Source organism: Thunnus albacares, chromosome 4, assembly GCF_914725855.1.
Source record: "Thunnus albacares chromosome 4, fThuAlb1.1, whole genome shotgun sequence".
NCBI classification, from domain to species: Eukaryota; Metazoa; Chordata; class Actinopteri; order Scombriformes; family Scombridae; genus Thunnus; species Thunnus albacares.
The window spans coordinates 8,918,551-8,946,087 of NC_058109.1; the positions used below are offsets into that span (position 1 = coordinate 8,918,551).

The 27,537-nt window shown below is 38.8% G+C and overlaps 2 protein-coding genes across 4 annotated transcripts in view; one reads left to right on the forward strand and one right to left on the reverse strand.

Moving 5' to 3' along the window:
- The window catches only part of unm_sa1614 (un-named sa1614), a 28,323-nt gene extending 26,231 nt beyond the window's left edge, over positions 1–2,092 (forward strand). Inside the window, exon 28 of the mRNA XM_044348592.1 lies at positions 1–2,092. Coding sequence (XP_044204527.1) covers positions 1–75 — 75 coding nt within the window. The 3' untranslated portion in view covers positions 76–2,092.
- On the reverse strand, positions 1,974–27,241 carry st3gal8 (ST3 beta-galactoside alpha-2,3-sialyltransferase 8). 3 transcript variants are annotated; one of them, XM_044348595.1, is made up of 9 exons: positions 27,156–27,241; positions 10,882–11,280; positions 9,680–9,815; positions 9,454–9,592; positions 8,369–8,562; positions 8,103–8,282; positions 7,558–7,603; positions 6,868–6,987; positions 1,974–6,449 (listed from the first exon to the last, which is right to left on the reverse strand). In XM_044348595.1, exons 2-9 carry the CDS (start codon positions 11,042–11,044, stop codon positions 6,282–6,284), a joined length of 1,146 nt encoding a protein of 381 aa, XP_044204530.1. In that variant the 5' UTR covers positions 11,045–11,280; positions 27,156–27,241; the 3' UTR covers positions 1,974–6,281. The 3 variants fall into 3 exon arrangements, with proteins under 3 accessions (XP_044204530.1, XP_044204528.1, XP_044204531.1); XM_044348593.1 differs by having other exon boundaries at positions 27,093–27,174; XM_044348596.1 differs by lacking the exon at positions 27,156–27,241 and adding an exon at positions 19,493–19,589.
- Positions 27,242–27,537: the final 296 nt, after the last annotated feature.

Below are 27,537 nucleotides of genomic sequence, written 5' to 3' on the forward strand. Positions count from 1 at the left end.
CATGGTTACATAGAGGACGAACCGGACCAGAGAGGTTTGTTTCCGTCTTCCTTTGTGCAGCTGCTCTCAGACTGACATAAATCTGGATCCAGGCAAACCCTGGACCAGCATGGATCAAGTCCATATCAGAGCATGGAGAACCAGAACCTGGAGCTCAGGAGAACCAAACCGGATCAGTACTGAGCAGCAGGAACAGAACCCCATATCTGCGATGGACCAGGTCAGACTTTCAGATCTGGACCTACTCCAGTTCCCAGGACTGGACTCCAGCATCCTGTGAGTTCACATGATCACGGTCCAGCCACTGTTCCTGCTGTCAGCCATGTTGTCATAGCAACTGGCGTTTCTTATGCCTTCTGTTACCATGGAAACATTACAGATGACCTTTTTGAGGAAGAATCTAGACCAGACTAAGCTGTGTCCGAAATCACTCCCCATTCACTGCAGTTAATGTGATATTTATGCACTAACCCCAAAAAGTCCCACGGTAGTGTAGCATCATACCCATGACACGTACACTACTGGTTGCCAACAATCACACAATGCAATGCATCACAGTTTATGGATGCCAGATTACTGCTGTTAAACTCTACAGCTGTCAGCGATGACGGAATATGATGTTTATTAGTATGAAATCATGATTCATCGCTCAACTATATGGGCTCAGTGACGAGCGACTGAGTCGACAAGGAAGTAATTTTGGGCACAGCCTCGATCTCCATGTGGATCGGATCGTGTGATAATGTTGCCGTGGAGGCGGCCTCGCACAGACTGATCAGCAATGATTCAAAGCTGATCTTGACAATACTTTAATTTATTTATTTATTTAAAACTAAAGTAATATTTTATAAAGCACACAGATTACAGCAGGTCACTTAAAAATAAAACAATCCTCTGGACATTTAATTTTGAAGTTCATATGAACGACTTTTTTTTTTTTTCAATTCTAATTAATTTATTTTTATGTATTTAATGTTATTGATTGTGTGGCAATGCCACCACAAGAGCCACCTCTGCCCCATTTCAGGCTCTGCCTCCTTGGATTCACCGGGCCCAACGAGTGGCCTGAGGCACAAAGGATTGTGGGATACTGGAGACCAAAGGATAAATAACCAGTTGTCTGCTCTAAATTCAGGTATAATCAGTTTTTCTGACAGAACGCTGCCTTGTTGAGCCGTCATGATGGATTTGGTCTGTAAATGTGGACTTCAGAGGAGGCGGAGCCTGAAATGGGACACAGCACATGTTTCCAGCTGCCTTCAATGTCACAAGATATCACAACGCCTTGGTGAGTAAGTAGGGAAACGTATTGCTGCCACTATTACAAAAATAAATGTGTTTCTCATTAAATATCAGATAAGATCCTTTTCAGATTATAACAAGACACACTTTCATGTTATTACTACACACCAAATTATTCAGTTTCAACAAGAAACGTGTTATAATATTTTATCTTCTCATAACAACAAAAACATTTCTTGTTATAACAACATACTGACTTTTGTTGTGATGAGAAAAGTTTGTTTTAATGAGATAGGTTGGTTTTGTGTAATTTGTAATCATGAGAAAACAAGATAATATGATGTGGTTATAACAAGAAAAACTTCATGCTTAAAAGAGAATAATTTTGCATGTAGTAATAAAGAGAAAAATGTCATTACACCATGAAAAATATCTTGTTATAACTAGAAACTGAGATGATTTTCTTTGTTATAGTGGGAGCAATACACTGCCATAAAAAAAAAATAGAGTAGACATCAAATTTCTCAGAACTTTTCTCATCTGGGTTTGATTGTGTGAACCTTTACCTCCAGAGTTCTTTGATTAAAAAAAACAAAAACAAAAACAAAAAAAAAACAACTCAATTATGTTTCATATTTTTTATTTCATTCAAAGTGACAGTGGTGGGTTTATGTTGTTTTCTGTGGTTTCCATTGAAATATCACAGTGCTCCTGTCTGTTTGGTATCTATGAATGAACTGATGATCAGCAGGTTGTTTGTTAAGTGAAACTGACTTTTTTTTTTTTTTTTCCTCTCATCGAACAGAGTCACAGTTTTAACATGATGAGCTGAATTAAAGCTATGATAACTGAACATACATCACACATACAGTACGGTTTGGTCAGTGGACATCGCTCTGCTCTAAATCTACAGATCACACCATCCATTTACAATTTTTTGGATTTGTACTCACAACAAACTGGTTTTAAGAGTGAGGGAGTAAATGTGTTTACTACAGCTTAGTCTGCAAACTCGCAAAACCTCACATCCAAATGTGAAGTCCAGCTAAAGACTCTGAAAGGCTGCTGCTCTGTCATTTAGTGGCTGAATTCGGGTTTATGGCTCATTCAGGCGCTCCTCGTTAACTCGTAAAGTAGATAATTTCCCAGTTACCAGCAGGACTTTTTCCTGGAGAATCCAACAAAGTGTTAAATCTTAGCGGTGAACAAAATCTTAAAAAACAAGCAGCAGATGTTTCATATTAAACTACAGTTTTTGATGACTTTGCAGTCGAGTTTTAAGAGATCATGTGACTTGTTCCATACAAGTAGGTTTAAACTCAAACTGAACTCTGAAGAGCAGCAGAGCTAACGACAGAGCAACAGCCTCAGGACAAAGATTCAGCATTTATGATTATTTATAAGGCCTCAGTATAATTCAAACAAAGTTCTAACACCATCTAAAAATCTCCCTTTACCACAGCTGCATCTAAATTTTTGCAACTTTCAGAAACCAACCATCATATCCACTTCACACAATGATTGGCTGGGTGTGTGGTGGTTATATGATTGTAAGCTGGGTTTTAACTTCTCTCTTAAGCTCTCTTTTCATTCTTCACACAACTATTGTCACTTTTTGTATGAGCAGCTGAGTAAAACAACATGAATGTCTTTGGGGCAAGACCGTCTGAAACTGTGCAGCATTATCCCCCCGTTTGTGCAGCTCCTGGCGTTGAAACGACAAAGACAGAGTTGTAGGAGAGAAGTAGTGTGATGCAAGCCCAGAGGTTATGACAGAAGGCTTTTCACACCACCTTCCAGTGTGGACATTAAGAACAGGAAGAAAACACTTTGACTTTAGACGTGGTCGGACCACACGTTGTGCGTTTGTTTGAAGCAGACTGAGATCTTTACTGAGCATCGGTTTCAGAACGATTTCACACTGGCGAGTTGGTTCTGCATCTGGAAACGGATCAACAAAAAATGTGGAAATAAACACTTTTCCCAGTTCTGTACCTAAGTCGACATGAATGTGGTAGTCAGTCAAAAAACAATTTGTACTCCTGCTTGAAACCTCAAGTACACTTTGTGGCAAGAAAACAAAATATATGAAAGGAAGATTACAAAATATATTCACTAAGGGACAGATGAGGGCAAAATTATCACTGGTTAACATCAGATTACCTTGCTTTATTTTCAGTGCACAAGTTAAATTTCTAAAAATCTTTTGTGAGAGATTCCAGTTTCAGTAATTCTGTTAAAAAAAAGAAAGAAAATTGTTGATGTTTTTTCCACAATAAAAACAAAAAAGTGACCATTTTAAAATGATACTTTCCGCATATGCATGGCTGCAAAGTTTAAGAACATCTGCCCATGTCAATGATGGTACGTCCTGACTGTCCACTTGCAGCCCTAAATTTACCTCTGCACAGACTGTACAAGCTGCTGACCTTACTTCACTTCCTGATAAACTGCTTTCATTGGTCATGAGCTTAGCTGCATCTTATTGATGCATGGCATTAATAAATAAGATGCACACAACCTATTGGAGGAACAGAAGATTTGCGGGGTAAGCATCACGTATACGCAAACACGCAGTTGAAATCGACTATATCAGTGTTCTGAGACGGACGATAATACTCAATTTCAGACTCAAACAAACTCAGTGTGAAAATGTCCTGAAACTCCTCCCAGTGTAAACAAAGCCACAAACATTCAGACAACCGTGATTGACAATCAGCAACAGTTTGTGTACATTCACAGTACAGGTGTGACAGCCTTCAGCACGCTGTCGTCTCCCTTTAACAGGAAGTCCAGCAGTCATCTGACTGACTCCCCTGCTACCTGCTGGACTGGTCAGTCGCTCTTCATTCATATGGTTGGTTATTTTTGGTTGGACTTATTTTTTTTTTGAATGTACATTGCACTACATCTTCCACTCATCCGTGCACCACACACACTGGTGATGTTACTGATTATTTGTCCATGTTGAGTTTTACTGAATAAATCTTTAGTTAAAGGGTATTCACCGTCTCCTCGTCTTTGTCACTCCCATCAGCTGAGCTGTGACTCAGAAGAATGACGTCACGTCTGTCCATGAAGTTCAACAGCCTGCAGCTTCATTCTTTGACTTACTATGATCTTTGTCAGCCACTGGAGCTGGGAAACAGTGATTAAGAAACAAGATTACTTAACACTAAATGTAGAACGATTCCTTTTAAAATATATCAAACACTAATGAAATATTCCTATTTTGGACATTCAGTAATATCAGCTGACAGCCTGCAGACTGTTGAATCATCATGGAACACATGAAGAAGCTTAAACAACAAACAATCCTCCCATTCACTGCCTCCAACTCCATATATAGTCGAGACAGGAAGTCGAGACACAAAATGTCATTGGCCTACAGTCCAAAAAAATGAGAAAGTGACAGAAAACTTTGTCTTGCTGTTTCCAGTTCTAGTGTGTCTGGACAGAAATATCCTCTAGATCAGGACGGTTAAGATTCAGTTAAAATAAATGGATGGATTAAAAATGATATAAAATACAAAAAAAAAAAAAAAAAATCAAGGTTGGAAGGAGAAAGAGAAGCAATAACATGGCCACCATTTCTTCTTCAGGGCAAAGTGCTTTGATTAAAAAAAGAGGTTATCCCTGTATAATATCTATAAAAATCCAATAAAAAGATATAAAAAGTCTGTGGTTGTTTCCCACTCAGAGCAAAGCTTGCTGTGGTTGATCCTCGCAGTCGCAGACGGCAGGACGGTCTGTCTGTCCCAACAGTGGAGGGTCCCGAAAAACAGTCTGTAGTTGTTTAAGTTGACCTGGAACTCCAGCAGGAGTCGGCAAAGGAAGGATACCCGAGCCCCACCCACCAGGTAGAGGTATCAGGTTTAGCTCCTCCCACTCACAAAGGCTCCATCCACAGGAAGTCCAGGTATCTACAAATGTCTTGGCCCAACACTGGCCTCAATCTAGCAAAACAGGATGTCTGACTCAAGGCAGACGTGATGATTGTGCAAGAAGTACACAGGTCTGAGCCACACACAGTCCAGAGCCGGCTCAGATCGGGTTCTTCAGTGCCAGAGGAGCCACCCCCAGTCCAGAGCTGGCTCAGATCGGTTTCTTCAGTGCCAGAGGACAGCCGGGTGTGCTGACACTCAGCTGCAATCAGCCAGACACAGCTGGAGATTTAGCTGATTCTTGGTCTAGACAATTAAGTAGTGGATCATCTGTAAGTCAGTCAGCAGGTCCGTCTACAGGTCTGTAGGTGTGTGAAAACACCAGTCAAGAGGTCTGTATGTCAGTCTGCAAGTCAGCAGGTCTGTGGGTCAGTCTGTAGGTCAGTCAACAGGTCTGTAGGTGTGTGATAATTCTTGGAGACACTGGGTACCCTTTAAAATAGTGGCTAATGACACCTGTCGTGGTACCCCGAATGGAGCAGGAAAGACAGTACAACTATGTGCACTCATGGTCAATCGTTGAGCGCTGCATAGAAGTGCTCAAGCGCAGGCGTGTGTGGCTTATGTTTAGGTTGAATATGAAACAGGTACACATCTTGTTTATTTTATCCTACACTTAAACTGGTATAGTTTATCAGAGAGTAGTGTTAAGGGATGATGCATAGCTACTGCATAGAGGCATATTAATGACTTTTTTTTTTAGATTCCACTGCTTGCACAGTGAAATCAGTATGGAGCCAGGGAGGGCATGCACCATCATGTGAGCAGCAGCTGTGCTGCACAACATTTGCATAGCCAACAGTGCCTTTCTTGTCTTGTCTTGTTTTTTTTATTAGTTATGGCACTGTTTTGTTTGCATACTAACATATTCATATAGGTGTAGGGCTTACATCTGACTTTTTTATGTCCAGCTGATGAAACTGGCCACAGGTCTGGAGGTCAGTCTGTAGGTCAGTCAGCACGTCTGTGGGTCAGTCAGCACGTCTGTGGGTCAGTCAGCACGTCTGTGGGTCAGTCTGTAGGTCAGTCAGCACGTCTGTGGGTCAGTCTGTGGGTCAGAGGGTCAGTCTGTAGGTCAGTCAGCAGGTCTGTAGATCACAGGTGCAGGCTGATCTTTCCCTGCTTGGCGAGCTGGTGGATGACCTGTGTTTCAAAGTCGGCGCTGTGGACGCCGGTCTTCCTGAAGGCTCCAGCATAGCGATTCTCCTCCCAGTAGTGATGCCAGTTACCCTGCTTGTCAGCGCCGTAACCGAACACCGAGACCTGAACACAGACAGGACTTTATAACATGACATACTGCTACATAGTGTACTGTGACACACCATGTAACCAAGTATGTCAGTAAACATACAGTATTGTGTATGTGTGTAGCTCTAACACATTACAACTTCTGATGATGATGATGATGATGAATTCTGACTTTCTCATGGTGTGATGATACATTTAATAGCCGACAGTGTTTGGAAAATTCCCCAGTGATGCATTTAAGGATATTTTGTCAAAAATAATCAAAGAAATAAAAGAAGAATGTAAATTTGGTTCTTTAAATGTCTGAGTTTATCAACAGGATGAATTTTCTCAACAGTCTTTGCTCTCAGATGGATTATCGCAGCAAATGATTTGAACTTTTGAAGTTTGAATGACAGATTAAGTTGACAGACTTTAACCCTCTCCTTCCTACCTGGTCGCAGGTGTGGAGAGCGAAGATGATGGCCAGCATGCCGGTGGACGGGTAGCGACCATGACGCTCGGTCCAATGTTCATGAGCGTACTTAAAAAACACAGGGTTCACCACCAAAACCTACACACACACACACACACACACACACACACACACACACACACACACACAGTGTTACCATGATAACATTTTTTGGTTTATTGGCTCTCTGACAGTTCTCACATATTTTACTGTTAGTGTTTTTGTACACTTGATAAACACCCACAACATTTGTTTTTGTAAGTTCAAATAAATGATCTAGAAACGGCTTATCTAAGACAAAACTATGTGATTAACTATGTGGGGAAAAATGTGCACTTAAATGAACTGGTCTTTTTAGAAATCTGTGGGTCATCTGAGGAATATTGCAAGTTTTTATCTCCTTGTGTGTGAAGGGAAACATGTTTGAAACACTTAAAATAATAATCTCTTCATTTTTAAATAAAGCAATTTATCATGAATCAGTCAAATTTGTGGAGACGTCATGACATCTTTAAATGAGTCGATGCAAATATATTAAAACTGGGACTGTAAAGTCTGAAGCTGTGAGAAGTCAAAATAAAAGACATGTTGTCCAGAGGCAATAAAAGCTGAGGCTGATGACTATAAACAGTGTGATGTGAAGAGAGCATGATGGTGCGTTTATTTTACCTTGTCTTTATCAGCCTTCACTCTGTCTTTAACCCTCATGTAGGTCCTGCACACAAATACAAACACACACAGTAAATATAATAATAATACACTTCATGTATTGTATATTATTTTATGTTTCTCTGCATCTATTTGCATTTTGATGTATTCATTATACAGGTACATATAACATACAAATTCACATTTTGTCCTATCTGATTTAAATATTTATTCTATGTACATATGTTTATATTTAGGAATATTGTACACATACTGAGTATTGTATATAATCATGTATATTATCTGTGTATACGACCATAAATATACCGTGCAGGTTAACAGACTCAGTCATTTTAAGTCTGTTTATCTACATTATTCGTATACTTATTATTTTTACCGTACATATGTTACATTTAAAGCTCTGAGGTATGATGTATGCTCTGCTGTATATATTTTTATATGCATTTGTTAGATTTTGAATATATGTTTATATGTTTCTTGGATTTTTAATACATTTCTCTTTATATTTGCTAGATTGTAAGTATATTTGTGTTGTTGTTTCGTACATTTTGACCTCGCCGGTGGACAGTGCGCTGGTCACCCACTCCAGGTCTCTCAGTTTGAACGGCAGCAGGACGAGACTGACGCCACGATCAATGTCCACTGCACTCTCAGGGTACATGAAATGATGTGTTGTCCGATTCCCGACATCTTTCTCAAATCCTCGAGTCACCGCCTTGTTCATCCTGAGAGTGGGAGGAAGATGTGGGAGAGGGTGAGATAAGTGTGTTTGTATATCTCTGTATGTGTTTGTGTGTGATTACAGACATACCTTATCACAGAGCCGTGGGAGTCTATCAACTTGCCGTTTCCTGACCGTTGCAGGTTGCCAGAGTTACCGACCACTGCGCAACTGCGGCAACGAGAGGTGAGGGGCCTGAAATCCACAGTGGGTGGGGAAATGACCTGAAACATGTCTGACATCACTTCCTCTAGAGTCTGGTCGTCTCCGGACCGCTGAAGACCCTGTAGCGAGTGGAACATATCACGTTATCATTTAATGCAGCTATGTTAAGCTTTCTATATTTGTACTTGTATCTGCTGGTCTAACTTCATCTAAAATGAAAATATACAGTTTCCAACAGCTTCAAAATAATTTTTCATTCTTACTTTGTTGTACGTGCTATGTTGTTTATGCAGTTTCTTTTCACAGTTACAGTGTAACTACAGCATACAGCTCTTTTGTGCTTTTTCTAGCTTGCACACAGAATCAGAGTATATGCAATGTGGATCAGACTGATGATGTTAGCAGCCCCCCCCCCCACCCCACCCCTTAATCTACTAATGGTTTCTGCAGCAGAACTTAATCTATAAATGCAGGAAAAGGGTTCAGACATTTATCTCCAAATATTTGTTATTTGATTCAGCTGATTTGCTAATTGTCAGTGTTGACACATCAAATCAATAGCAAGGCTTTTCTCTGCTGACAGGACACTTCCAGTGTATATCCTGCAAATATTTTCTGTATGGGGAGTCACACTTTATTGCTCTCACTACGGGTCTGTAACTAAAGATGGCAAAATAAGAAAACCTGAAAAACGTGTTAACGATCTTTTTAAAAATGTAACAGCTCTATGATTGCACATTGTTTAATTAACTGAATTAATTTAGTTCAAAGAATGACTTTTTTTTTTTGAAGGGTAAACTTTAGCTTGCACAGTAGCAGGTAGTGTGTCATACAGACAGACTGTACTAATAGACCTTCACTAATATTTAAGTGGACCTTGTTTAACTTATTAAGATGGTTGTCGAACCTCAGACTAATATCATACATTTGTGTATTTTCATACCCTCTCTATTAGGAACGACAACAGTAACATTATTAAAAACTGCACTTTTCCAACTTTTTGTCCTTACCAGCCACCATTTGAGGGCCTCTGGATCGAAATTCTTGTCGGTGTCTCGGAGGATGGGCTGCTGTTTGGGATCGTAGCGTTCCCTGAACCAGTCTGACCCCCTCAGGTCTGATATACAGGACTCAGAACAACCGCAGTGCCTGAAAGAGGACGACACAGAAGGGTTTAGACAGGGAAAGAACAGGGAATCATGGGATACACAGAGTCCGCGACCTCTTGTATGTTACCTTGTGTCATCCCGGGTGTTCTCTTGGAGCTTCTCCTTAGCCTCAGGCTTGGTGTTGCTGGGAGGAACAGGGGTCTGGGGGGGGTCAGGGAACTGCTCAGGGGTCCAGTCAGCAGTAGATGCCATGGGTTCAACCACTGCAAAAACAAACAGACCGAGAGTAAGAGAACACTGCATCATGGGAACTCTGCTAACACGTTTATTATCTCTATGATACAATCGCCAACACAACTACTGCTAATGAGACTATTTCTAATGCCATCCTGATAGTACTACTACTATTTAATACTACTACTGCTATTAGCACTGTTAGCACTGCTACTAGTGCTGATACTACTGCAATTGCTAACTCTACTGCTACTACATCTGCTACTACTACTTCTATGACTGTTATACAACTACTGCTGCTAAAACTGTTATCATCATATAGGATACAATCACAACACTGCTACTGCTACTTCTACCCTAATTAATACCATAAATATTCTGATATGACACCTTTATATCGCATCAAGATTTATACCGCTATCACCATGAACAATATGATATATGACACACCTCTACACTGATTGTTATAGCTAATGCTATTGCTACTGTTATTTGCTTAATGCTGCTTAATGTAACTGCTACTACTGCAACGACCACTTCTACCAGTGCCAGTACTAGTGTTATACTGCTAATACTAAAGCAGCTGTCAATATTACTACTATTAGCACTGCTACCTCTAACAATACTGCTGCTACTGCTGCTAATACTACTATAACTGCACCTACTGCTACACCGTCCATTACTGCTGCTTCTGGTGCGAATGCAATTCCTGCTATAGTTGCTATCACCATTACTACTTCTACCACCACTCTACCACTTCTACTATAGTAGTATTATTTCTACTAATATTTTGTTTACAGTAGCACAATGCAATAGCTGCTGAGAGTTTGTGAAATGGGCCTAATTATAACAAATTTAGAAACTAATTTTAGCAAAACAGTATGGACTATCTACATACTACATGGACTAGATTTACAGAGAAGTCTGCATGCTGTGAACCAAATTTTATTGCTCAAAACTGTTGTGAAAAAAGTTTTTAATTTTTAAATTGTAATTTTCTTTTGTGATATTCTGCCAGGTTTTGTCACATTTTTGGTTTCTAAGACTCTAGTGGTGATGACATCACTCACAGTGGACGGGGAAATGACTCCTCACCTATTTCTGTTCTGCTGTCTTCTCCGGAGGTCGTGGCCCGGCTGATGGATGGAACTAATGACAGAGGTAGGAAATGTTTCCTCTGGATGCTCTGACTGGCGAGCATGAGGAAGAGGACGGTGGCGATCACCAGGACAACGCACAGCTTCCTTCTCAACAACATGGCTGGATGGATGACGAGCGGGTGGCGGCAGGAGGGGAGATGTGGTGTTGAGCGGTCAATCAACTGTTAAAACCTATGTCAGCATAGTTGGAGTGTGTCATCTGGACATTTTCCTCTGTTCTGTCATCTGTCCGCTTTGTTTCATCTCCATGAGGCCTGAGTGTGGGTGAGCTAACTCCCTGTTCAGCGCACAACTGCTGCTTTCCTATTGGTGAAGACAGGCTCTGTGGTCACATCTGGGTCGAACAGAGACACACAATGACATCAGTATCATCAAAAATATACTTTTTATGTGATAACTGCTCAAATCTAATACTTCTTCACATAACAACACAAAACTCCTACAAATATCCAATTGCAGCTGCAGACTTTTGGCGCTAACTTCACTCCATACATTTGGACACATGAATGGAAACTCTGAACCCATACTTGGTGACTGGCTGCCTGCTCAGAGTGTTGTTGGACTGTAGCAGTATTAGATCATCCAATGCAGACACCATGTTCAAAAATAGGTTTAATGAAGTTAGCTGGATAACTGAACTGATTTTATTTAGTGCTATAACTCTTAAACTTCAAGCTGTGTTTGCAGATTGGGAATGTTCTGGGTTTTACTTCCAGATAATTCAGTAATCCTGCACTGAGAGAAAGAATCTATTATTCATAGCACACTAATTATCTATGACAAAATTATTACCTATAACAAACCAGTATCCATAACAATATAACTGACTAATTATTAATAAGAATGTAATGTGTACAGTTTATGGATAACAAACTCAGTATGTTTAAAAATACATCAGACAAATGATCTATAACAAACTATCCCTAACAAACTTATTACCTATAACACTATGAGTGAAACTATCGATAACAACTCCCCAATGAAAAACAAATCAAATTATCTTCAACAAAATAATTATCAATAAAATACTAATCATTGATAACAATATAACAATCAAAAGGAAGCAAAATATCCATAACAGTGTAAAAAAAAAACAATTTCCCCTGACAAACAAATGATCTCCAACAAACTAACACACACAATTTCAATAAAAATGAACTTTTCATGAAAAACAGTACAAACACACTAATTATGTTTAACAAACTAATTATCCATTTTAACCCTCTCCAAAGAACAAATGATCTATTACAACACAACATATACATTTCCAGTAACAGATGAGTTTTTCATAAAAAAATATTTTTACAAAGTGATTACCTGTTACGAACATACTAATTTTGTATAACAAACTAATTATCTCCAACAAACTAATTATTGATAACGAATAGAACTATCAATAACAAACTACTTATCCATAACAAAAATATCTTTGGCAAACTTATTATCAATAACAAGCTAACAAACTGTCAGTAACAAAGTACTCATTCACAAGAATATAAAAAATATCTATGACAAACTACTTATTGATAACAATAAAACTATCAATAATAGACTAATTATAGTAACAAAGTAAACAATAACAAACACAGCATCTCCAACAAACTATGACAATATAACTAACTATTGACAACAAATCTATTGTGTATCACACAATAATTATGCATAACAAATATATTATATTTAAGAATACAATCAAGTAATTATCTATCATGATATAAGTGTAAGTATTGGCAACAAACTAAATTAAAAACAATCGCAAACAACAATACAAATTATAACTACAGAGCTATTAATAACAACCCGATTCTCCATAAAAAAATATTTTTAATAACTCAATTGTGAATAACAAACAGAGTTCACCACGACAACCACATATAAATGAGCACCACTGATTCTCTTCATGCTTCCTTTAATCAGAACCAGGAAATGACCAAACAGGAGCAACAATGGCACAATAATATTCAACAGAATCAACAAGAACCCCCAAGGTTAAAACATGAGTCACATGTTGGTGTTAACGACATCATCTTTTCTGTTGATGGCATAAACAAACACTGTGTTCTACCTTTAAAAAACAGGAAAAGAGATATAAACCCTCTCCCCTCCCTTCCTCCGAGCAGGAATGCCTCCCTGCAGACAGATTCGGTCTCTGAATACCAATCAGATCTGGATTCGGTTCAGCTTCTCCTGTTTCAGCTCTCGCTCTCCTCCTGTCTGCTTCACTGTCTCTCGCTCTCATCCCTCTCTCTGAATCAGCTGACCTATATGTTTTTTTTTAATTTATTTGTTAGCTTATTTGTAAGGGACAAGTGCAGAGAACGCTGACAGTTGCGGAAGCAGTGTCCAATGTACCGGACACGTGTATTTAGCCGAATTTCCAACACCATCAGTCCCTTGATGGGCATTGATAGTTCAAGCAATAATTACAACGTGTGTGTATTACATGTTAACGTGTGTTTCTTCACTACTCTCTTGGGTAACTGATAGCTAAAACAGTTCATTTCATAATGTTTGTTGGTTTAATGGTTCAACACACAAACACATAAAGTGCTAATAGTATTACTTCTCCTTTTGTTAGCACCACTGAATCTCTTACCAGAAATGCAACTCATCACATAAATGAGATGGCAATTTCACATGTTGGTAACATTGCAACATTTCTTTAACACTTCTTTAACACGAGCTGAATGTGTCACATTAAAATGAAAGACCAAACGACAAGTTTGGACCAGTAACACTTCTTGCTGAATGTGTCACATTAAAATAAAGGCTAAAGAAGCACAAGGTTCACTACACCGGGACTTTAAATACACGTCTTTTTCAGTCTAATTAAGATGACTGTGACAAATTTATCACTGCCTGTTTGCCAAGCCCTCAACAGTAACTGTCCAATCATAGCTTAGCAAACGTAACTAGGCATGGCAGGTCTGTCAGTCATGTTGAAGTAAGAGATATACTCTGAATTTACCAACTTGTGGAGCATTAGCTGACTTAGTATGCTAGTAGCTACAGCTGATAAAAATCGGTCAGAAACAGTTTTCATTGATGCAAATCAGCCAGAAATGAGAAGCTGCTTTTGTTTACTCCCAGCTGAAATCAAGGACCTATTGCTTTGAAAATTACTAAAAGGTTTCATTGAAAATCTGCCACCGTTATCACCATAAACTGCATATGTCCTGTGTGAGAGAGGTTGACAGTAACTAAGGTGTGCAGGGCTTAGCTTAATAAAATAAAATCAGTTTAATAAACTACAAATGACCTTGATTCCTTTTCCAATAATTTGGTAAGCAAAAGTGACTAGTAATGTTATATTCTGATGTCCATATTTATCTTCACCTTTTTTGGTGTGATGTAAAGGGTAAATAAAATGCACATTTACAGTCTATATATATTCTCGGGCTCTACTGGAATATCTCTGCATGATTTACAGTTCAAAAAAACTCCTTATTTATCTTATACTAGCTCTTTACGCAGCCCATCAGTTCAGCCTCTGGTTGAAACAGGCCGTTTTAGCTCCTGTCCCTTTAAGGCCATCTTCCCGATGAGCGCACTCTGTTCTGAAATGGAAACTTGCACAAACTCAAATATATCCCGCGTACATGTTCAAGCCCGAATCTAATTCGAAATATGCGAGTGGACAACGTGAACAACCTTAGCAACAACCTTAGCAACAAAGGCTACGGAATGGACGGCTGTTTGTGGGCATGTGTGAACAATCTGACGTCATCATGAGGAGGAGGTAGGTAGAGGTAATTTTGCAAACAGTGTTGAGAGCAGGTTGAAGCCCTGGCTTTTGACTTTTAGGAAGCAATTTTACATATGTTCACCTCAAGTTTTGGAACTTTGACCATGTTAAGACAGACATCTAACATCATATCAGTATGAAAATAACAGAAAATCACAAAAAGCAACATATGCCCCCTTTAAAAACCTACAGTATCTCACCTAAAGTTGGCTAAACAGTTTTTTGCTTGCCTACTGCTTAGTGGCTAACTGAGGTGCATTGAACGGTGGTGCATTCACTTATCTTTGAGAAAAAGTGCACCAACACTATGACTATGAATCTTTGAAATGAACTGAACAAAATGATTCTCCTCAAGTCAGATCAGTCAGAAAAAGGGAAACTGACCGAGCATTGTGACTCTTTCTGTATTGGTCCGTCACGTCTGAATGAAGACAGAACTACAGTAACATTTACTAACAGACACCTCTGTCTGAATAATTAAAAGAATGTAACAGATTTCCTACATAACAAAGGCTTAATACCACTGTAACTGCCTGTAGTATCACTGCTATTATCTTTTTTAACTTTATTTTTATTGCATTTGTGCAGTGCATATCAGAAACATGACTGCTATTATTACCATTGTTCCACAACCACAGTAACTATAATTTTGGAGAGCAGGAACAGAGGAGACAAGTCAGGACACTTACTGATTTACACATCAACACTCTCATACATATTTATCAAACTTATCTGTTTCCTCCACAGGCAGGACGGGCCAGCACTCAGAGGAAAAAAAGGAAAAGCCCTTGACAGAAAGCTTAGCGCCTGGATTAGCGTCTGTATTAGCATGTTAGCACAGAGCTTGACTGTGTGCCATTTTAACTGTGCAAACTTGTCCCGGTACAAAGGGCTTCAACACAGAAGCAGCTCAGAACATAATGATCAGGGGGATATTTGGTCTGGAACTGAAAGACCACACAGAAAGTAGGGACCCATGGATCAATACCCTAGTTAAAAATTAATTCAAGGAATAAAGCCCACAACTGTTCATACACTGATAAGTAGTGTACAAGGAGTTATCTGAGGCATGCAGACTTCCTGCAGTGACAGTGTCATATTTTCTTGAGCTCAGTTATATTTATTTTTTCTTGAGTTCCTCCTTCATTTCAGTCAAGCTGTTATGTTCATTCCTTTTTGTCATTCAGACACCATGTAGGTCACTTTAAAGTAAATGGTCCTTACTGCTTTATTCGGACATAAAAGGACATTCCTATTTGTTCACATGCTGTATCTTAAGCAATCTGATAGATATTCATGTATTCATTCATTGAATGAAAGCTGAAAATTTTAAGGATAGAGCTGTATCGATTAGTCAATCAACAGAAAATTAATCAACTTTGTTAACTGAATAATTGTTTAAGCAATTTTTTGAGAAAAAAATGCTTTGGTTCCAGCTCGGCCTGTCATGAGAACAGGACTCCAGACTAACTTCTTTCACCACCGTCCCAAAGAACAAACTGTCCCGAAGTGAATGTAAACTGTCCAAATATCAAACTGTTGTTTCTTTACTTTGTAAAGCAAGACGGAGTTTGCCTGGGCCCCCAAATCGCCCCTGTTGATGTATGAGTGTTTTCTTTAACGATTTACTTTGAAGATTAGAGATGCTGCTTTCAGTAATTGCAAACGTTTCCATGATGAACTATACCTTTGCAATAGTTTCATATTTACGTACTATGTATGCTTCCTGCTAAAGTTTCTTCTCCTGATAACCCATGTGGCCTGGAAAGATTACAGCATGCTGAGTGCACTGATTTCTCCAGGATTGTATAATTGTAGAAATAATTGTTATTAGTGTCTGTATATTTTTTAGTATCCGATATGCGGATTAACCGCAGTGCCCCTGGATATAACTGCAATCTGCACAATGGCGCGCATCACTACTGTCCATCCACAAGCTGTGTTTGATAAGTGTTTAAAAGTTAGATTATAAAAAAAAAAGACCATCATAATATATTGAAATAATCTAAATGTATGCTTTAGCTAAAATACTCACACAGCCAGGGTAGCGCTGTGTTTTGTTTAACCAGTGCGACATATTTGCGAGGTCCTGCCAGCAAGCTGTTTGTGACTGAGGAACATTTCAGGTCTCGCGCTGAGGAGCCAGCCAGTGATAGTAACTATAGTAACATCATGAGAAGACACACTCTGTTGTAGTCAGTGCTCAGTTCAGTTTGATCTGCTAAGAGATAGTTTAAAACAAATAAATTAAAAATTACATAAAAATTCCACTAGTCCCGGGGAAGATCTCACTTTGTCCTAAACACATTTTCTACCATCCCCGTTTTTTTATTGGACAATATACTGTCCCAGAAATAATTGTGATAAATGATATTATTGTCATTTTATGCCACTGACATAATGATAATAGAATAATATTGCGAGTACATCCTTTCAAAGAGCAAAGAACTTTTAATTTTTCAAGAGTATTCAGACACTGGAATTGGAGTTTAGCCGGGATCGCCTGCACACGGCGGCTCACATGTCCGACATCACATGTAAACATGGAACTAGCCAGGTAGTAATGTTGGCAGGTTTCAGTGGGTTCGGGAGGGGGTAGCAGCTCAAACCTTGAGCAAGTAACATTAAACTTACCAAATTATTGTAACAATAGTCTGACTCAGTGCGAGTCCCAGAGCCAACTGTCAATCACAGCTGTCAATGAACGCCCACACGGCAGACATCAAAGCATAAATCCTCAAGTCTTATTAACAAAGCAATAATTTCCAAAATGACAACCAACACACTTATTAGAGGCAAGGCATATTTATTTATTTAACCTGAATCACTGATTGTCTTCCGCCTTAATGTGAAGCTACTCCAACCCTGTTAGAGTTATATGATCTCTGTTTTAAAATCAATAACCTAAACCTTGTGTTGTAATATTAACATTACTACCGGTATATATATGTGTGAACTTTTACATATATTATCGTGCGCCTCTTTTTTCTGTTTTATTGACTTGTAAAGTGTGCAGAGACCCTCTAGGTGATGTGCACTTTAAATAAAGTGAAGTTGAAGTTAACACCTTATCCTGCCCAAGGCAACCCAAAGTGCTCTACAGAAATACAGAAAAACAAGACAAGTGAGAACAAGCAGATCAAAATGCACACAGAGAACAGCTAGAAACCATAAAACAATGGAAACATAAGTATGTAGGCAGCAAAAAAATGAGTCAGAAACAACTTAAAAAAAAGAGTTTAGCCTTAAAAATGCTCAGCCCTGTTTCTAGTCTCAGCTCTTCTGGCATTTTGTTCCACAGTTTGGCCGCATAACTAACTGACTTAGTATCAGAATCGTATAAGTTGAGGCTTTTTGAATCAGACTCTATCTGAGCCAGCATCTAGCTGTCGGTGGCATGGCACTTTAAGGTACTTCCTCATTTGGTTTCGGCCTCAAGCTGTGGGTGTTGCCACTTGGTAAGAACATAAACCTAAAACATCATCATGTCATCCAGGAGGAGTCTCCTGTGTTTCTATGTTGACAGACATTGAAGATATAATTAAAAGAAAACTTTACAGTGAGTAAGAATGCTACACACATGGTGGCACATTCAAACTGAGATCCAACAAGTATTTAACCTACAACACTGTCAGTCTGAACGAGGGAAGAGAAAAGGAGAGTTTAGAGGACAGTGGAGCGTTACCGCCTGTCAGCTCAGTCGGTGTCTGTGTGTTATTTTGGGGTGTGGGGGATGGGGGTGACAGGGTTAAAGGTCACATGGTTTCCTGTGCTGAGAAAACCATGTGACAGCACTCCTTCCTCTCTTTCTCTCTCTCTCTCACTCTTTCTATCTGCGACATATGACCTCTTTGTTGACACTAGAATGGAAACCATGCTGCTATGTGGAGAACGAGAAAATAACCACGCCACGGAGGGTGTCGGTTCTCACGCAGAGAAGACCGAACCTTGTTGTACGGTTCGTTCTGATTTCACAGATTGACCATCTACAGACGTGAGGGCACGATCAGACTCTAATATCACCGCTCTTTTAGAGTGATGACCAAAGCTTTTTTGACCATGTTTCTCTCACGATTGTCAACTTTTCTCTGAAATCACACAGTGTACCTTTATTCATTGATCAGATCATTAGTTCCTGATTTAAGTCAGAAAGTTCTTGTACAGCTGCTTGTGTTAAGACAACATTTAACTTTTGTTTAATGAAAAAAAACACTTATATTTTTCAAAGTAAGGTGTCAAAATATTATTATTGAAATGTGGTTGAATAAGAAAAGAAACATGTGAAACACATCTGTGCTGAGAAAAGGAACTCCCCTCCCTCTCTTCTGTGAGTTGTCTTTCTGCTGAAAGTCTGTGCATGATTCACGATTAACATACATACAAAAAACTTTATATATAACTTTCACAGGATCCTGAGACACTTGATAAATACGGGCCCTGATGTTGACGGGTTAAACACAGCGAAGGGAACGTGCGATAGAGGTGTGATGAGCTGTGAAAACAACAGAGACAGATTCTCACACCGTCAAGCATCTCTATGCTCTATGTTACAGAAAAAAGGGAAGCAACATGGGACATTGTATACAGATACTCACAATGACAAACTGAAAGTATGCTTTAATCAAGAACCGCAGAGATAAAAAAAATAAAATAAAACAAACTCTTTCACATGAAAAATGGAGAAATGATGACTGTGTCAAGAAAAGTATAACTGCATATATATGAAGAAGTTCAAGAGTTACAGGCTGAGTGTTAAAGTGTTTGATAACTGTGGATCACAGAACATGTCAGGGCTGTTTACCTTATGTGTTGTGCATAAAGACGAATCTGGGTTGTAGCTGAAGGTGTACAGGCAGGAGGCCACGTCCCTGCTGTAAACCTGAATAACACTTATGTGGTGCATGTCAAAGATTTCACTTTCTAACTACTTGTGTTCAGCTTTAACCAATAATATAATGTCCCGTAGATACTGAAGAACCAGAAACATGTTGAAACAAACATTATACTGTATGTAATCTATACCTTTAAATAAAATTTCTAGGCCTGTTCACACCTGCATCCAGTTCAACTTTAGTGAGGTTTGACACAAGTATTCATGCCATGACTGAGATCAAATCATCCTGACAGTGTCTGACCTGTAATAGAGCCACAACAGAGACATGGTTTACAGACGGGAGTCGATGCTACAAATATGTCTCATACTATGAATTTATCGTAGGAATGCAACTAACGATTATTTTCATTGGTGATTATCTGCTGATTATTTTTACGATGATTGGTTTTGTGTCAGAATTTATTAAAATTTCAGAATTTCGTCATGTGCTGCATGATGACATCAAATGTCTTGTTTTTGTTCAACCAACAGTCAAAAACCTGACTTAACTTGACTTCAATAGCGATAAATCGATTATCAAAATTGTAGCTGATTCATTTCCTGGTGATCGACTAAGCGTCGCAGCTCTAATAAATGGTGTGAATTTGCTATCAAGAGGTTTTTATTCCCTTTCAGTAACTTGTTATTGAATAAAATGATGTACAATCCTGACAACAAAATAGCAGGGGGCAGTAAATAGAAAGAGGAGAGCTAGTGTGACTGATTATTGCTAGCATGTTAGCAATTAGCTCGGCAATCAATCAGCCCTGCAGTCACCAAGAAATTACATATTTTGTGTAGATGTGTGTATGACTTTTGCAGTGGTCCAATACAAACAGAGGGAGAGATACCTCAGTACAAATATGACCAAATCTCTGATGATTGACAAATTTCTATCACCTTGTATTTGTATAACTGGCCGATTATGTAATGATCTATGGACCTGAATTGTTCTTGGTGTACCCTAAACCCTGGGAGCAAAAGTCTCTGCTCATGTTCAGGTAACATTCAGGTTTAATATCCAGCACTACGTGAATGTTTTAGTATCCATAATGCCAGCAGACAGGACATTGTTCTGTGCCACTGAAAAGAAACAAGATGGAAAAAGTGTTGAGGTGGAGTTTCAAGCGCAGCTCCGAAAGGTTTAAGTGGACCAGAGGAAAAAGTTACACTCACTCATTTCCTGCTGTGAGACTGACTCACAGACTGACAGACATTTACACTCCTCCTGAAACTCTTTGAAACTTTATATCAACTTAATATTACAGGTTTGAACTTTATTTACTTAACAATGTCATCAGTAGTTCTCCACCTTAGTCCAGCTGTCTGTTCTGTGCAACAACTATTTCACATCTATCCGCCCTGTTGCTCATCCTGAAATGTTCTGTGTTTCTGCTCTGGGGTTTTTTTTTTGGGAGTTTTTCCTTCCAATGGCTTGAGGCTCTAAAGAGAAAAGGTGTCATACGTTGGACAGACTCTCAAGGCCTCTGAGACTGAGTTGTAGAAATAAAACTGACTTGAGACCGACAGTTCGGTCCGTAACAATCAGTTTCTGTAGCTCAGTTTTAGAATCAGGCCTCTATGATTACATCTGTCCAAATACAGAGGAGGAGACTTTGACTCACAGACCACACAGCCTGTGTCTCTCTCTGTCAGTCTCTCTGTCTCTAATTATGTTATGTATTTTGAGTTTCCCGTTTCAACTGTCAGATCAACCTACATATCAGGGACACAGTTATACACCACATCAAACATTAAACACTAAAACTCAGAGATAAGTGATATAAGAATATGGCAGAAACGCGTGACGAGATTAAAAAGGAGTCTAAATTTATCACAGAGGACCAGAAACATAATGAACATGTCTACATAACAATACTACAGGACATGGTGTACCGTAGTACCTCACACTGGTTAAGACTATAGGCTATCCAGGCTATATGGTTAAGCCGCATTGCACATAGTTGCAACATCCACAGTTTGAGTCAAGCCACAGACGCCTGTTGCATGTCATACTCTGTCTAACCATAAAAAGGTTCACCATAAAGCAAAACAGCACGGCAGCAACATAACTGTGGCGTAGCTGATTCACAGAATACAGGCGTAGCCTTAGCCGTCACTATTTCACTTTCAGTTCATGAAAGTTAACTGTAACATTTTGGTCGCCTAAAAAGTATTGTTCAGTGTTTGGTTGTGTGTGTCTGTTTTTAATGCCAGTTTAGTCCTACATTCGAATGCACATTTTCACAAATTTCATTGTTAGACTTTAGGGTTTTTCTATGTTATTTCACAGCTCTGTCAAGTTTTTTTTCCCTCAGTTTTATGCTTGTAACTACGCACAAATTTGGGCTCTGAGTGCTTCGAAAAACGCAGGTGACCCACACTCAACACTGTACCTGAACGCCTCCTGTGTAGACACAAGGGGAAACTATGCTGAGTCTCAACTGCATTTTGCTGTCATTTATGGTCGCGCTAGCTTCTCTGCCCTCTCCTTGTCTCTTTGTGTTTGTGAAGTGTATTAAAGTTTGTTGAATTCCTGTAAACTTAGCTAGAGTATTGATAAATACTCTTATTTCTTTCTTCTAGTGTTTCGTTCATTCCACCAATGCAGTCAACAAAACAACATAACTCATCACTGTAACGACCATCTCGGCTGTTAACAGATGATTTTAACACCCGCAGACACAAACATGGTGAAAACTGTTTGTTACCTTTAGATGCTGAAAATAATCTGAATCAAGCTGATTAGTGAAAGTGAAATTAATCAGAAGCTTCAACCAGGAAACCAACCAGATGAGGAACAAACATTTAACGCACAGCTGGAGGTTTTTAAGGTTTGTTGATTCAGAAACAGTCTCAACTCTTTATTCAACCCAGATGAGAAGTCAAATATTGACGGTCAGACAGTCCATAAAGTTTTTAAATAAATATTGTCATGATAATAGTCAAACTTTCTTGGGGGAGGATCCCCAAGCCCCTCAACCAAAACTCCTGTGGGCTTTTGACCTGGTTATTTTATTTGACTGCTGCAGGTTTGATTATTTAATCACCTGGGTAGCATCATAAAATAACACCAATCATATTACGTCATATCAGCAAAATGACGCTGAACAAGGATACATATCCTTCTGCTTTTTTCCCAGAAGCCTCAGACATTTTCCTTGAAATGCTGCTCTTGTTTTCTGTTGAAACAGTTAATAAGAAAGCTTCTTGTTTGGCACGGACACCAAATTACCACTTTCTGACTGGTGCTGTTTGCGATCAATAATGAGACCTAATTAAAGTTAGACTGTCAAATTTCTAACTGTTGCTTGTTGTTTAAACTGTTGTTTAACACTCAAAAATATAATTTATATTGACAGGGCTTTTATGTTCCCTGCATGGGAAACTAATGATAATGATATTCAAACTGTCCAGTTAAATCAAATCTGTTATTTGGCATCCAAGACATGCTTTATTAACGATATAACACAGAATAACAATCAACATTAAAATTCAAGGGAGACAATTAGCCTACATTTGAATTGATGGGGGGTGGAAAGGGACCTGGATAATGGATAGGGGGGCACTGGCCCAAAAAAAGTTGAGAACCACTGCTCTAAGGAGTCAGATGTTCTGTTTTTCTGGTAAGTACATTTTGTTTTAATGGATTTAAGCCTGTTTTTTGCTAGTAAAAATGAGCATTAGCATTATCACAGTTAACCATAGACTGTAAATGCACCGCGCTAACTAAGCTAGCAGCTAGCGTTAGGGTCAGCTCCACCCTCTCGTCCAAAAATCCAAGATGGCAACAGTCAAAATGCCAAACTCGAGGCTTCAAAACGAGAGTCCACAAACCAATGGGTGACATCACTGTGGCTACGTCCATTATTTTTTTACAGTCCATGGTTAAATCGCCCTGCTGGGGATTTTATCTGGTAATCAATACATTCTTATCTTACTGTGTCTTAAGTGTTTTTGTAGCAAAAAATGAGATTTAATGAGTAAAATGCATTACAGAAAACACAGACCAGCTGTGGACACGAACTTGTGAGCATCACAGGAAACTGTAGGAGAGAGTTTACTGAAGTACACCTACAATAAGATAACTAAAGGCTACCAGGGAACGTAAGCTAGGCCTAATTACAGGAATACTATAAGACATAATAATACAGTACATTAAAGTCTAAACAGACCCAACTGTGAACAACAGACACACTAGAAATGCACTGTGAGAATATTATAGAAATGCAACAGGAAACAATACATACTTCACAATACAGTGAAGTATGTAAAAGGTCAAAATGGACATAAACACTTGGCTTAAATATCATGGGAACACTAACAAGGAAGTCAGCATATAGCAGATGTGTACACCACACTAAGTTATAAGAGGAAACTGTAGATGACATTATAATTAGGTACGCCCTAAATAAGATAACTACAGGCTACTAGCGCATGAATATTTGTACATTACAGGAGTAATACTAGAGATAATAATATAGTAGAGTACAGCAAAGTCTAAATAGACCCAACTGTGAATGTCAGATACACTGTGAAAATAGTGAAAGAGTATATGCGGTTCTATAAAAACAGGAAGAATATCATAGTAATACAATAAGAGATTACAGTAAAGATCAAAACTAGCAACTAACAACTAACAATGACTTTCATTATCGATTAATCTGTCGATTTTTTTGTCTAACCATCAGTCTAAAATTCAGTTAACTATCATAGAGGACGAAAAAAAACAGAAAATATTCACATTTAAGAAGCTGGAACCAGAACATTTTGGCAATTTTTTCTTAAAAAAAAAGACTCATGATGATTGTTTGATTATCAAAATAGTTGGCAATTCATTTTCTGTCAATACTAATTAATCGACCAATCGTTGCAGCTCTACAGGTGTGTTTTATGAGTCATTCTACACAAACACTGTAAGAATATTGTATACTATAGGAGATTACAAGGAAATACATCAAAGTCACCATAGACCCAACAGACACATATATTATACACAGAAATATTTTAGTAGTACAGGACAGTGGTACTCAACCCCCGGGCCAAGGACCGGTACCGGTCCGTAGGTCATTTGGTACCGGGCCGCACAGAAAGAATAAATAACTTACATTATTTCCGTTTTATTTATTATCTAAGTCTGAACGATGTTTTATTTTGAAAAATGACTGGATGGATTAAAGTCACGGCAGAATACCCTGAGATCGCCACAACAGCACTGAAAACCCTGTTGCCATTTCCAACATCCTATCTGTGTGAAGCGGTGTTTTCTGCAGTGACAGCAACCAAAAAAAAAATTACGGAGTAGACTGGACATAAGCAACACGCTTCGGCTGTCATTGTCTCCCGTTACCCCTAGATGGGACCATCTCGTTGCAGAAAGAAACAAGCTAAGGGCTACCACTGATTCAGCGTTATGTCGAGTTGTATTTTTCATGCACTTTATATTTGTTTTTGTGATGTATCTTATTTTGAAGGCATGTTTAAACATTACCATAGCGACCAGAGAGTGTTAGGGGGGCAGAGAGGATGTTACTCATGTTATGTTGTTAGCACAATGTTACGAGGATGCTGCTAATAAAGTTGTATACAAGTACCCAGTGGGTTCAGGTTTATTATTATGTTTAGAAAATACCACAGTTTTTATGCCAGTCGTATCATTTTAGTTTGTTGTATTTATCGGCCGCATCTCAAAGGCCGGTCCGTGAAAATATTGTCTGACATTAAACTGGTCCGTGGCGCAAAAAAGGTTGGGAACCTCTGGTATAGGAGACAAAAGTGAAATATATTAACATTAAACAGGCCAACTGTGTTCCACTCACACACAATTTGAATATTATGAGAATACTTTGGAAACAACTTACTGACCAATTAACATCGCTTATAGTAGTGTTATGATAGAGTCAATTATAAGGCTGCAACTAACGATTATTTTCATTAATCGGTTAATCTGTCAATTATTTTCTCGATTGACTGATTAGTTGTTTGGTTCGTGAAATGTCAGAAAATTGTGAAAAATTATCAAAGTTCCCCAACGCCCAAGATGCAACCTCAAATGTCTTGTTCTGTCCCGATTAACAGTTCACAACCCAAAGATATTTAGTTTATTGTCATAAAGGACCAAAGAAACCAAAAAATATTCACATTTAAAAAGCTGGAATCAGAGAATTTGGACATTTGTTTCCTAAAAAATTACTCAAAAAACAATTGATTGATTATCAAAATTGTTGGCGATTCATTTTATGAGTTGAAACCAATCAATTAGTTGTTGCAGGTCTAGTTTAAATATTATAAGAATACTTTGGAAACAACTTACAATCTGATATTGCCTATAGGAGTATTATGATAGAGTCGAGTACAAAAACAGTAAAAGCAAAAGGACTGAGGACAACTTAAGAGTATCATAGAAGTACTGTGTGCTTCTGTAGTAATGTGTAGTAGATTAAAATAGGGCTGCAACTAATTATTATTGTTTGCCCCACTGTTTGGCAACACCCAAGAGGAGATCTTCAAATGTCTTGTTTTCGTCACGACCAACAGTCCACAACCCAAAGATATTCAGTTTACAATCACAGAAGACTAAATAAACCAGAAAATATTCACATTTAAGAAGCTGGAACCAGAGAATTTAGACATTTTCTTCTTCTTAAACGGCTCAAAGCGATTAATCGGTTATCAAAATTGCTGGCGATTAATTTAATGAGTTGCAACTAATCGTTTAACCGTTGCAGCTTTACTTTAAATGTATGAGAATACTTTGGAGACAACTTACTAGAGTCATGGTACAAAAACAGTAAAAAAAAAAAAAAAAAAAAAGCAGATTCAGCTGAGGACAACTGATAGATTGAGGAGTATTATAGAAGTATTATGTACTTCTGAGGCAAAGCGTAGTAGATGAAAATCAACAAAGAGGCAGAGCAGATGAGCAGCACAGATAACTGTGTTCAACACACTGTGCGCTACAATGAAGTAACCTTATAGGCCTACAGTAAGAAAACGATAGGCTTCCAGCTAACGGAGAGCTATAACAAGAGTTCACAAGTTAAATAGAAACAGTGTAACTGTGAATCAGAGACTGTAGAAATGACATAAGAGTACTCCACACAGTATCAAGTGTCAAAGGAGGGCACCGCATGTACACTTTCGGGAATATGTATTACTCAGAAAGTTAGAGGCAGGGTCCGAAGATAGTTTATCTCCCCCCTCGGCCTCCCTAAACCTGTCTGTCTCTTTCTTATCAGTCTCGCGTTCCTTCTTTTCATTACAGACACACACACGCACACACACAAAACCCCCCCACTACAACCCAACGACCAACAAACAAGAAGTAAAGTGAACCAAGTAGTGAGAGCAAAAAACCCCGCAGTAAAAATCAGCAGAAAACGGTGAGAAGTTTGGTGGAAACTTGCACGAAGTTTCCAGTTAAAAGTTCCCACCGCGCTGTCACACACTGGCATAGACACACAAACACACACACACACACGGAGCAGTACCCGGGTTCACACACACACACACACTCACACACACTGACCCGGTAAACAGCCGGTTGAAAACAACACAAAGCTCCGTTCACGGCGAACTGAGGAGGACTCACATGAGAGCAGCGAGCGGCCGGATGGTTTTTCTTCTTCTCCTTTGTGAAGCTGCAGAGCTGAGAGGGCATGATGATGCAGAGCCGCGAGACCCCGCCCACCGAAGGGGGCACACGGAGGGGTGGTGCTGGTGCTGGTGTGGGAGGGGAGCTGGAGAAAGAGGGGGTTTTTATTTTTATTTGATTTCTTTTTTAGATGTGTTTTCATTGTTATCTAAAGTGTGTGCAGAGATTTTACCATTAGGCAAGGTAGGCAACTGCCTGATTCCCCAAACTAAAAGAGTCTATAGATTTATTATGATGTTTAAATATAAAAAAAATATTGAATTATGTTACTATTCTAACTCATTGTACCCTGCAATAACGTACAAAAAGCACTTCTTTT